At 45.9% G+C, this 12,771-nt stretch overlaps 1 protein-coding gene across 1 annotated transcript in view; it reads left to right on the top strand.

The window, feature by feature from the left end:
* The window catches only part of ZNF704 (zinc finger protein 704), a 229,308-nt gene that overhangs the window by 175,321 nt on the left and 41,216 nt on the right, over window positions 1–12,771 (top strand). Inside the window, exons 3-4 of the mRNA XM_059042559.2 lie at window positions 1,479–1,582; window positions 6,534–6,766. Of these exons, the coding sequence (XP_058898542.1) occupies window positions 1,479–1,582; window positions 6,534–6,766 (337 nt within the window). The remainder of the gene's footprint in view (window positions 1–1,478; window positions 1,583–6,533; window positions 6,767–12,771) is intronic.

The raw sequence follows: 12,771 nt of genomic DNA, 5'->3' as shown, positions 1-12,771 counted from the left end.
TCTGGTGCTTCTTCAGCTGTTCCCTTATTCGAAATGTTCATCTCTCAGGAGATGGTACAGTGTATCTGATGTCAAGGTACAGCATACATTTTTGCCTCTCGATATTAACTTCTTTATTGAAATCAACTTAAGCTGGCTCCAGTTCACAGTGATCATTACCTGATGAACCTTTATTCGGGGTTAACTGGCCAAGATTAATGATCCATAGTAACCTCTTCATCTCAGTGGCTCTTCACTTTAACCTCATGGTAACTGCCCCCTGCCCTAGCCTTCCTTTAGTAGAGTGTTGTAAAGCAGAGCACTGGAGTTTATACACCCCTAACTGCGTTTTCCTCCACTCTCTCCATCTCGGTAAATGGCTCTAGTTCATGCTCAAGCCAAAGACCCGGGCACCTGCCCTTCCTCTCAGCCCGCACACCAAGTACAGCAGCCAGTCCTGCCAGACCACCTGCTACTGCCCCCAACCCTAGTCCATGCCGCTGTTTCCTCTTGTCTGGACTCCTAGCCATTATGTCCTAACTGGCCTCCCTGCTTCTATTTTGCCTTCCCTAAAATCCACTCTCCATATAGCAGCTCGGGTCATGAACTTAAAAATATTAATCATTTTATGTCACTAGACCTGCTTCAAGCCTTCTAGGGACTTCCTGTTGCACCTGGAATAAAATCGAAACACCTTCCATGGCCACACGACCCCACAAGACCAGCTTGGCACCACTCTCTCCTTCTCACATCAGTGGGTCTCTCTTGAAATATCTGGTGCTGGTTGCTGCTGCCTCGCCTTCACACAGCTGTCTCTGCCGCTTGGGGTCCATTTCCCCTTCCCCTCCTCCTTCACGCTTCACCTCACACATCACCTTCTCAGAGAACCTTTCCTGACCCCAACAAGTACAGCTGCCACAGCCATCGTCATGTCAAACTGTCTGTGCCCTACGTAGCACTTGTCACTATCAGAAATTATTCTGTTCCTTTTTGGCTGTTTACTGATCATTCTGTCTCTTCCCACGAGCCTAGTGTGTTCTTTACCATGCATCACCTATGCCTAGAAGTGCCTAGCCCAGTACTGTACTCTCCGTAAACACCTGTTAGATGAATGACCAGTGAATGAAACCATCACTTCCTAATACTGTAGGATTTTTTTAATAAATCAGGTTTTTTAAAATTTAATTTAATTTTTTTTGGCCACGCCGCGCAGCATGTGGGATCTCAGTTCCCTGACCAGCGATTGCACCTGCGCCCCTTGCGGTGGAAGCGCAGAGTCTTAACCGCGAGACCGCCACGGAGGTCCCCTAATACTATATGATTTTGACTGAGTCACTTAACTTCTGGACTTTGGCTTTCTTACCTGTACAATAAAACTAACAAAACGCTGGGTTTTCACTGGGACAAGCTAAAGGAGTAAACGTGGATGGTAGCACGTGGTCCTTGGCATGGTAGGTGCAGGATAAGCCCGGTTAACAACGCCCCTCCCTATTTTCCAGGAAATCTTCAGAGGAACTGGACATGGACAAGGTGACAGCAGCGATGGTACTAACCAGCTTGTCCACCAGCCCTTTGGTTCGGAGCCCTCCTGTACGGCAGAACGGTGAGGCTGGGGTACGGGGCACAGGGAGGACCCTCGGACACCGAGAGCAGAGCTTCTCTTTGAGGGGTCTCGTTCCTGCCACACACAGGGAACAATTAACGCTCACCCATCAGCAGGAAGTGAGGAGAAATGCGGAAGACGTGGACCCCAGAGCTATCAGCCTCCTCCTCATCATCACAGAGACCCCACCGCATCTCATTCCTACATCCATCCTTTCACTACACATTTATTGATCCCTATGACCTTTCCAGAACACGTCTTTGAGAACTTGTGTTCCGTTTTCCCCTAGGTAAATGGAGATTGGTCTAATGAAGTTACTTCCCCAGCTTTTTTTTTTTTTTTTTCTGTTTGCTTGGAGAGGGAGTTGGATCAAAGAGCTCTGAAGATTAAATGTTTTGAAAAAGCATTATCCTAGGCTTCTTAATCTGTTCTTTCATTCAGTATATATTTACTAGGTACCATAATAGATGGTTTGAGTATATCACTGAAGCAGTGTCCATACGCCCAGGTAGTGTACAGTCTCTTTGAGGGGCGGCGGGGGGGGGGGGGGGAAGACTATCACAGCTGTATTAATGGCTGGCATTTATTGAGCACTTACTATATGCCAAGTGCTAAGTTGGCTTTATCTCATGTAATTCTCACAACAATTCTATGAGATGTTATCACTGTTTTACAGATGAGTGAACTGAAGCACTTGGGGATTAATTAACTTGTAAAGAGCAGAGCTGAAATTCTATTCTATCTTCCTGATTCCAGATCTTCTGAGTCATGATATAATATTGGCTTGCATAATTCAATATGATAAATCAGGAGGGCAGTAGGAGATGAAGTTGGAGAGCCTGGCAGGAAATCAGGGGGCCATGTATGCCTGGTTATGAGTTTGGACATTAATCTGAGGCTATAGGAGAGCTATTAAATGATTTAGGCACTAGAAAGTTATAATTGGATTTACAGGCCCAAACAAAAAATAAACCAAAAAAACACATGTGGGTGTCCTGAATCTTGGTGGTCACAGTGTGGATGCATATAGGGCATAACTGAGAAATGTGAAAAAGGCAGAATCAACAGGAGTTGGTGATGGACAGAGAGGATGGAGGAGGGGGAGTGATAAGAGTGGCGTCTGTGAAGTTGCTGTGCTTCAGCAAGGAAGCCCATTCCCTGAGATGGGGAACAAAGACAGAGGAAGACATCTATTAGTGAATGTTTGGAGCAAGAAGTGGGGTTGCTGAAGAAGATGATAGGTCCAGCTTGAAACACGTTTAGTGGGGAGTACCTGAGGATCATCCGAGAGGCAGCATCTGATGGAGATCTGGGTGCAGCCTGGGAGAGAGGTCCGGGCGGATGTGGAATTGGAAGGCAACATGTTGAAGCCATGAGCATAGATGAAATGACCCTGAGAGAGTCGTAGAGGAGTGGAGGCCGAAGAGAAGGTGGCTCAAAGGAAAGTGCTGGGCCTTCTCATCATGGAAGGAAAAGAACCCAGGAAGAGGCGGAGGGAGGGGTAGCTGGAGAAGCAGAGATTAGCAGAGTGTGACTTCATGAAAGTCAAGGACAAAGCTTGTTTCAGGGAGCGACATCTGTTGCTTCAGAAGGTCAAGCATGAAAAGGACTCAATTCTGCCTCACGAAGAATTTGGTGGCTTTGGCAAGAGCATTCACAGTGCATGGCCCATGGCAGAAGCCATATTGTACTTCGGTCAATGTAATGCCCTGAGACCGCTAGATGGAACTTAACAGCCAGGGAAGACCTTCTCTCAAAAGCCAGCCTAGTCAATGATGAGCTAGAGCTAGGGTTCACCCATAATCTGGTTGTAAGCAGGAGGTGTTAAAATAAATCTGTGGAATATCCACTGAATCCTCACCAAAACTTACTCCAATCCATTTGTAAGTGGGAAGAATGGTCAAGATACTGGGAATTCAGATCAATACCAGAAAGCAGGGGTGCCCACCATCATGATTCACCTCAAGCTGGGGTGATGTCACCTCCTCACACAGAGTAGACACCGTGCTCTTGAGATGAGCATGATTTCTCCTGATGTCCCTCTCAGCTTGGCAAAGCTGCTAAAGAAAGATGATAGGAAAAGCAAAACTGAAGTCATCCCCAAAACCTATTCTAGGGAAAAGGAATTACAGAATTTCACAGAATCCTCAGGGGAAAACAGTCATTTTGATGTAATCATTCTTTTTAACCATTGAATATTTTTAATTTGAGAACATTTTTAATATTCCTTTGTATTGAAATGTTAGAATCAAAATAAACCTTTTGCTTCTTCAATACAAACTTTCCTTAGCATAGTTATAAAGAAAGTGTTCATTATGACTTAAAAAATAACTATCCAAATAGTAATCCCAAATTTCTGATATCTCTCATTTATTCTGCAAAGGGGAGGAAATTCTTAAAAAGGGAAAGCAATTTTTGATAATGAAGGCTTTCTTTTTTTTTAGAAATAAAAATTATCTCCAGAATGATTGTATACCAGTGAATTTTGAGAAACTGTTGCGATCCTTTACTGTGCTGGAAAAGGATCATTTTGTTAGGATGTGGGTCGGCAAAGAGGGTGAGATTCAGCAAAATGCCTGTCTGCATTTTTAGCAAACACATGTTTAAGATAAGGAGACACTGCTCGCTAAAAAACATTATGAATTGGTTCTGACTTTTTTCTGAAAAATATATTTCTAGATTCCATTGTCCTTCTGATTAAATAGTGTTTGTTTTTAAAATATTTATTTGGCTGCGTCGGGTCTTAGTTGTGGCACTTGGGATCTTCAGTTCGGCACGCAGGATATTTCGGCGCAGCGCATGGGCGCAGTAGTTGTGGCACGTGGGCTAGTTGCCCCACGGGATGTGGGATCTTAGTTCCCCAACCAGGGATCGAACCTGAGTCCCTTGCATTGGAAGGCGGATTCTTAAACACTGGACCACCGGGGAGGTCCCTAAATAGTGCTTCTAAAGGAAATGTCATTCACAGTTAAACAAACAAATTACCTTTTGGCATTGGCGTGAAGTAGTGTAACCATACTGCAACAATTGTTGGTTCTCAAAATAACTTCAGTTCCTCATGCTTAACATGATTACAGATTTTGCACTATGAACTTGTTTTATTTACAGGTTCATGCTGTGATATATTTATGGGCTTCCTGCCAGGTGAGTTTGTCACACCAGGTAGTTTTACCTAAGGCCTTACACTGGGCTCCTCTTGAATTCATGTTGTATTGAATGGAGCTTTCTTATTTATTAGAGGCAACTCGGGTCCAGGGAATATATCAGTCTCTGTGTAGACTACAGGGACTGAGATGCTGACTTGGTTTTGTTGCTGCTGTCAAGGTGTGAGCCTGCATAAATGACCATGTAATTCTGTTAGAGCCTGGCTTTAAGGAGATGGTCAACTTCTGCTATTCAACTTAAAACTTCATTCATCTAACTGAACTTTTTGCTTGACATAAGTTGTGGCATATTCTGGAAGCCTATAATTAGGCGAAGGTGGTTGAGAAATTTTTCCATGAATGCTAGTCTGCTATTTGTCTTCACTTCATTACTAATTACACAGATGTTAACAGCATTTTTTTAATGAGTCATTTTGGGATTTTTTTCCTCCTTGGAGTTAAAATGTAATTTTAATATATTCAAAATGTGCATTAATATGGAGAAGAAATTATCCAAAAAGAAAGTCGAATTTTTACAAATGCTAGTTAAGATTGGGCATTTTGAAAAGTAAAGCAAATCATCTGTGATGAAAAGAGCCCCCTGGGCTTCCCTGGTGGCGCAGTGGTTGAGAGATCGCCTGCCGATGCAGGGGACGCGAGTTCGTGCCCCGGTCCGGGAGGATCCCACATGCCGCGGAGCGGCTGGGCCCGTGAGCCATGGCCGCTGAGCCTGCGCGTCCGGAGCCTGTGCTCCGCAGCGGGAGAGGCCACAACAGTGAGAGGCCCAAGTAACGCAAAAAAAAAAAAAAAAAAAAGGAAAAGAGCCCCCTGAAGACATTCAAACTGGGCAAAGATCCCTCTATATTAGCAAGCATTTCATCATGTTTTCCCCCACAAGTGGAAAGGTAAAATTCAGCCCCAATCTTATCAGTGATTATTACCGATAACTTCTTTTATGATCTCAGCTTTGCCAGAGAGAAGGGAGGATGCTTACAACACAGGGCCTGCATGCCCTGAAGGAGAAAGAAGGCCAACTGGTATACCACGGTTTGGGGCCCTGGCCTGTGCAAGTTATGTACTAATCATGGTGAAATGGTAAATCACTTCAATGCCTGGTGACTCGGGGTCCTTGTCTGTAAAAGGGGCGTGATAATCCTTACGCTGAAAGATATTGTGAGAATGCATGAGATTGTGTGAATAAGCATTGTAAGATGTAAAACACACACCAAATGTAAGGCACGATTATTTCTTATAAAAAGCAGGATGGTAAATGGCTTTAGGTAACTAATCAGAAATTCTGTCTCTTAGGTTCTTAAATCTTAGACTCTTTCTATAAATGTATTTCAAGAATCACAGTCCTGTAAGAAATTCCTTTTCAAGTGTTAAAATGCGGAGGTGTGGGGTGTGGGGAAATACCGCAAATGACTTCTCGCTTAGGGATACAGTCCATAGACGCCAGTCTTCCCAAACTTAGGGAACCAGAACACCTTTTTTTTCCCCTCGTTTTTATGTAATCTCCACTCTCATCCGAAAGAACTAGTGTTGCGCAAAGCAGCACCCATCAGAAAACTCTTAGAGAAACCTGTTATCGTGTGGCTAAAATAAATGTTTATAAACTATAATGCGGCTTTTTTTTTTTGAAGTATAAATAGAGTCAAAGGTACGTGCGCAGCTGTTGCAAATTGCCAAGTGGGCCGCAGGTGCCTTCACCGGCATGGAATCCGGGCCCCCGTTTCCCCTCTGACCCATGCCTGGGCTCCCCGGGGTCCGGGACTGGGTACTGACGCTGTGCTTGTGTGAACGGACAGAGGGCCTGAGCGGATCGTGGAAGGAGGGAGGCGGCGTGCCTTCCAGCACGAGCAGCAGCGGCTACTGGAGCTGGAGCGCCCCCAGCGACCAGTCCAACCCGTCCACGCCGTCGCCGCCGCTGTCCGCCGACAGCTTCAAGCCCTTCCGCAGCCCCGCGCCCCCGGACGATGGCATCGACGAGGCGGAGGCCAGCAACCTTCTCTTTGACGAGCCCATTCCCAGGAAACGAAAGGTTGGTTTCGGGTTTCAGTTGCGGGACGGTGCTTTCCCTCCGCCTTCTAAGGGCGGGTTTGATCCTGGGGTGGTGATTTGGGTACGTCTACAACCCACGCCCCTTTTGATCAACAGGAACAGCCTCTGTTCCCCTCTAATGTTCTTTGAAGTTTCAAAGTTAATTAAGGGTCGCGGCTAAAGACAAATAGAAACGGCTAAAATATTAATATGTTTCTTCCAAGGACGCATTCCCCGCATCCCATCCCCATCCTCTCCCCTGGTTGTAAGTTGCTGCACCGGTTAAGAGTGAACATCAGATAACCTGGGACTTAACAGTATTTGGAAGTCAGAAAATTGGACTTCAGGCTTGGTTTGGTAATTAACTCACTCTCTTCCTGGTACTTAACTTCTTCATCTGTAAAATAAAATTAATATGTTTTTCTCTTTTCTGCTTCACTGAGCCCTGAAGCGTTGTTGGAAAGAGTATTTTGCATCTTATTTTTATAAAACCAGGTGTGGAATATACATGAAGGCTAACATATAAACGTATGTAGTATATAAGTAATATACCCGCGAATACACATTTATTAAATTAGAAGTGAAAAGGGAGGTCTAATTAATTGATTTAATAAATTAGTTGATTACACTTTTATTTAATCCTCGCAGCAGTGCTGTACGGTAAGTATTATTTTCCTATCTTGATAGGAGGAGACTGAGGACCAGGGAGAGAATACATTTAACTCTCTCCTGTCCTGCGGGTTAGGAAGGGCCAGAGCCGCCATTCAAACCAGGTCTGCCTGAAGCGAAAACTCATATTCTTTTCATTCTCTTCACATACGTTTAAATCACTGTGTTCACTCACGATTTTAAAAAGCATTTCTGTTTTCATTGAGTAAAGAAATTCTACTGCTCTATCTAGAAAACATTTTAACATTAGTTTTTAAATCTCCGTGTAAATATGAAACGGTTATTACATATTAGCCTTTTAATTTGCAATTGGCAGCTTCATTAGTAACGACTATTCACAAACAAAAATCCAAAGAAAACCCTGAGGACTGCAGTGCAACCTTTTTTTTTCCCCCAGTTCATTTCGAAGAGAAAAACAAAGAGATGGCACTGATCCAACAACGTCCCTCCCTGCGTCTCTCTTAGCATCGCGCAGCATGTGTAGCGGGGGCGGTGGTATGCGCACTCTCTCTGCGCAGAGAACAGGACATTAACGTGGTCTGCTATCCTTCCCGGAGGCAGTGGCATGAAGAGTTGCTGTTGGGCTTCCCTGGTGGCGCAGTGGTTGAGAATCCGCCTGCCTATGCAGGGGTCACGGGTTCGTGCCCTGGTCCGGGAAGATCCCACGTGCCGCGGAGCAACTAAGCCCGTGAGCCATGGCCGCTAGGCCTGCGCGTCCGGAGCCTGTGCTCCGCAACGGGAGAGGCCACAGCAGTGAGAGGCCCGCATACCACAAAAAAAAAAAAAAAAAAAAAAAAAGAGTTGCTGTTTCACACTCCAGTCCATTGGGCAGGGGGCCTGCAGTTGTTCCCGCATCCCGTGGGTCCCCCGAGACACTGCGTCCTCGCTTGACTAGCCGAGGAGAGAGGCTGGCACTCTTATCAGTGGGAACCCATAGGCAAGACGGCTGCGTGGACCTGGAGTCTTGTTCTGTTGCTTCAGGCTGCACAGACTTTCTCTCTGGGGCCTTCAGAGCGTGTGGCCTTGGCTCTCATCAAGCGTGGCCCAGCCTTGTGGCAAGGACTCACAGCACAGGGAACCCCCGATGCTTGTAAGGTGCACTGCTGAAGGCCCATCACAGCCTTTCCTTTCTACTCTAGCCACGAGCCAAAATTCATGCTCTTGCATCGCAATTAGGTTGCATTAGTCAGACTCGTATTTAAGGTCTATAGGCTTCAACTCAGTTAGGGGATAGTCAAGTCACCAAGGGAAAAAAAAAAAAAAAAAAAAAATTCATTACCTAGTGGCATTTATTTGAAGGGCACAGACCCACTCTGCAGGACTCAGGATAGTAAGGATATGCATGAACGAGTGAAAACCAAGTTCCTCCTTCTTTCTTTATGACTTCTCCCTCTGGATTTCCCCCCAGGTGATACCAACAGGATGAAGCTTGTAGTCTCGAATTTTTTTTTATTTTTTTATTTTTTATTTTTTTTGCGGTACGCGGGCCTCTCACTGTTGTGGCCTCTCCCGTTGCGGAGCACAGGCTCCGGACGCGCAGGCCTAGCGGCGGCCATGGCTCACAGGCCCAGCCGCTCCGCGGCATGTGGGATCCTCCCGGACCGGGGCACGAACCCGTGTCCCCTGCATCGGCAGGCGGATTCTCAACCACTGCGCCACCAGGGAAGCCCGTCCCTAATTTTTAACGAGAGGATTTTACATAGACCAAGTCATTGTCTTTATATATATACAGCAGGTTCTTATTAGTCATCAGTTTTATACACAGCAGTGTGTACATGTCAATCCCAATTGTCCAATTCATCACACCTGCCCCCCTGCTGCTTTAGTCGTTGCCTTTTGAACTTAATGGTACTTTGAATAGTGAGAGTAACAGGAAAGTATAGGATGATTGCAATTCATTTTTTTAATGTATTAAGTGAACCAATATTTATTGAGTACCCAGCAAGCACAGTGCTCAATGCCCCGAGATTAAGGCATAGCCCCTTCCTTCAAGGTTGCAAGTTGGGTGGGTGGACACTGATGTGTAAAGAGGCAATAATAATTATGAGTGATAAATGCTGTGCTCACGATGTGGTAGAAACACAGTAACTGTCATGCAGCTATTTTAGAGTTTTAAAAATCATATTTCAAAAGATTTCTGAGAGTTAATTGTCTAATCCATTAGGCAATGTGTTCTAGTTGGTGAAACTTTCTGAATTCATTTTATTTTCCTCTTCATTCTCTCAGATTCATAATATCCATTTGAGACCAGGGGCAGTTGTGCTGGTCCCGTATCCTGTGGGGATTGTTTGAGAACCTTCTAGATCAGTATTTTCCAAACTGCAGGTCTCAATCCACTAGTGGGTGGTGAATCGGTTTAATGAGCCCTGAACAGCACATCTTTAATGAATAGGACAGAATAGGGTGCATTGTACATAATCAGGATAAGTACTGTCTCTTGATGCTTTGGTTCAGTTGTACACTTACATGTCTACTGTACAAAATGTATCTCTTACTGTGGCTCCTGGTCAGAGAAGTTTGGAAGCCCCTGTTCCTTATTATAAAGAGGGATCATGATAAGTGGTAAGTGAAGGAGCCCTGATCAGAAATCAAAAAGATCCACATTGGGCTTCCCTGGTGGCGCAGTGGTTGAGAATCCGCCTGTCGATGCAGGAGACACGGGTTCGTGCCCTGGTCCGGGAAGATCCCACATGCCGCGGAGCAACTAAGCCCGTGAGCCATGGCCGCTAGGCCTGTGCGTCGGAGCCTGTGCTCCACAACGGGAGAGGCCACAACAGTGAGAGGCCCGCATACCGGAAAAAAAAAAAAAAAAAAAAAAAAAGATCCACATTCTCAACTCCACTTTGCTACCCTGAGAACTTAAGGAAAACACTTCAGGCTTCTTTTTTTTTTTTTTTTTTTTGCGGTACGCGGGCCTCTCACTGCTGTGGCCTCTCCCGCTGCGGAGCGCAGGCTCAGCGGCCATGGCTCACGGGCCCAGCCGCTCCGCGGCACGTGGGATCCTCCCGGACCGGGGCACGAACCCGCGTCCCCTGCATCGGCAGGCGGACTCTCAACCACTGCGCCACCAGGGAAGCCCCTGATCATCAGCTTCTTAATCTGTCAAACAGGCATTATCAAACCTCTCTCGAGGCAATCATGAAGATTAAGTGTGACCAACCATAAGTAGAAGGGGCTTACAAGCGCTAAAACCCCATGTACTGGAATGTAGCAACTTTGTAATGGACATTTTAGGACCCCAAAACAAAGGGGGAGGAGACATGCCCTATATTGATTATGAAGCAATGACCCTGATCTTCCTCCTCATTATAGAAACTCCTTATCGCTTTTCCTCACTGTCACCTCTTACGTGATCCGTGTTCCACTTGTGTAAAGAGGAAGAGAGATTCATTGCTAGACAAGGTGTTATCGCCTACTCTCAGTAAGCAAGAAACAATTGCTGACAATAACTACATTTGCATATTTTGTTACAGTTTACAAAATGCTTTTAAACGCAGCATGTCATTTAATCATCGCAAAAATCCTTGGCCTAGTCATATCCCTATTGTGCAGAAAGAGTCTCACTGAGGTTATGTTAATTGCCCCAAATCCTGTAGCTTATAATGTGTTAGAAATAAGATCAGTTTCGCTGAAAGAGCAAAGATGAAACTCTTGAGGCAAATTGATTGAAGGAATCCACATTTCCCCCTGCCGCCCAGAAGAAAACAACATGGAAAGAAAACAGACCCAGCTACAGCCCACATTACATGGCAGGGCGGGAGCGTGGTGCAAAGGATTCGCAAAGAAATTGAAGACAGAGAGAGGAACTCCAGGCTGTCTGATGGGGGCGCGACTTCCCTCAGGAAGCGCCCATCTCTCTTAACAGGCCCTTCAGCCAAGGTACGTCGGATGCGAGGAGGGGAAATGAAAGGCTTCTTTCTCCCGGCTCTGGAGATCAGCCAGTCAACTGCGTCAAGCCCCATTCTAGAAGAATTTTTCCTCTGGAATTTCAGACTGACAGTACTTCGAGGCTGCTCGGAGAAAAGCCTGGGAGCCAGGATTCCGGGACTACGGGGAAGGTGCAGTTTCCATCATGACCACAAGGTGGTGCAATGGCCCTAAATACAGCCGCTCCGGGCGTCTGGGAGAAAACAATTCTCTGGAAGGCCAAGAGTTAACCATCAATTCCTGACGACCTCTAGAAAATAAAGAGGGGCTGATAGCTAATTACTGATGCGCCTCTTTCCATGTCAGATTCCTAGTTCAGTCAGATTTTGGATTTGTCCATTGCTAAACAGGATGAAACAGTTCGGGCTCTGGAATTCGCACCCCAGCGGCCGTACTCGTGTGACCTTAGCAAATCACTTGACCTCTCTAAGCCTCAGTTTCCTCATCTGTACAATATGGTGAATGATAGCACCATATTGATCAAGTTGTTGTGAGGACTGTGTGAGCCGTAAATGCTGGCTGATGATATTTCGCTTTCCTTTTTACCCATTTGACAACAGACCGAATAGAATTTGAGAACCGTGGGTGTGGAGAGAGAAGGCTGCCTGCCTCCATCCTCTATCCTGACCGGGTCAGGGCCTCTGCAGCCCCTCGGCCATCTCAGCCACCTTGAGCTTATTTAGGGTTAATGGAAGAAGCCAGACTACATCAGGTGGGGGGTGAAGGAAGCAATGACAGTGGTAGAAATCAGGGCCCTGTGAGGAAATCTGACTCAGGACTCTGCATTTCAGAACATCAGCACAAATCAAAGGCAATCACGAAATTCCAGCTTTCATCATTTTCTTTTTTTTTTTTTTTTTTTTTTTTTTTTTTGCGGTACGCGGGCCTCTTACTGTTGTGGCCTCTCCCGTTGCGGAGCACAGGCTACCGACGCGCAGGCTCAGCGGCCATGGCCCACGGGCCCAGCCGCTCCGCGGCACGTGGGATCTTCCCGGACTGGGGCACGAACCCGTGTCCCCTGCATCGGCAGGCGGACTCGCAACCACTGCGCCACCAGGGAAGCCCCATCATTTTCATTTATTTCACAGGTGTCTTGACCATGAACCACTTTACCTGTGGACTAGAGAGAATCTCAAGTCAGAGAAAAAACAGCTCAGTTCACATAAGCTGCTTCGGTCATAGTTGTACAGTAGTAAACAGTAAACAGTAGAATTAATCATTTGCTCCATTCTACGCGTTCAGTCTTTCAGAATCAGAAAGCAGTGAATCACTTTAAATTGTGAATGACTGCTCCGGAAAGAAAACAGACCCTCAAGGCCCTCACGAGTACACCTGTTGCCAGTGTCTGCACGGACTTAATTCCTAACCCACTAATTTTGAGCAGAGAAGTGCCTTCTGTAAGAAGAACTC

The sequence above is a fragment of the Kogia breviceps genome, chromosome 17 (assembly GCF_026419965.1).
Source record: "Kogia breviceps isolate mKogBre1 chromosome 17, mKogBre1 haplotype 1, whole genome shotgun sequence".
Lineage (NCBI taxonomy): Eukaryota > Metazoa > Chordata > Mammalia > Artiodactyla > Physeteridae > Kogia > Kogia breviceps.
The sequence above is the reverse complement of the archived record's forward strand: the minus strand, read 5'-3'. Positions and strand labels throughout refer to the sequence as shown.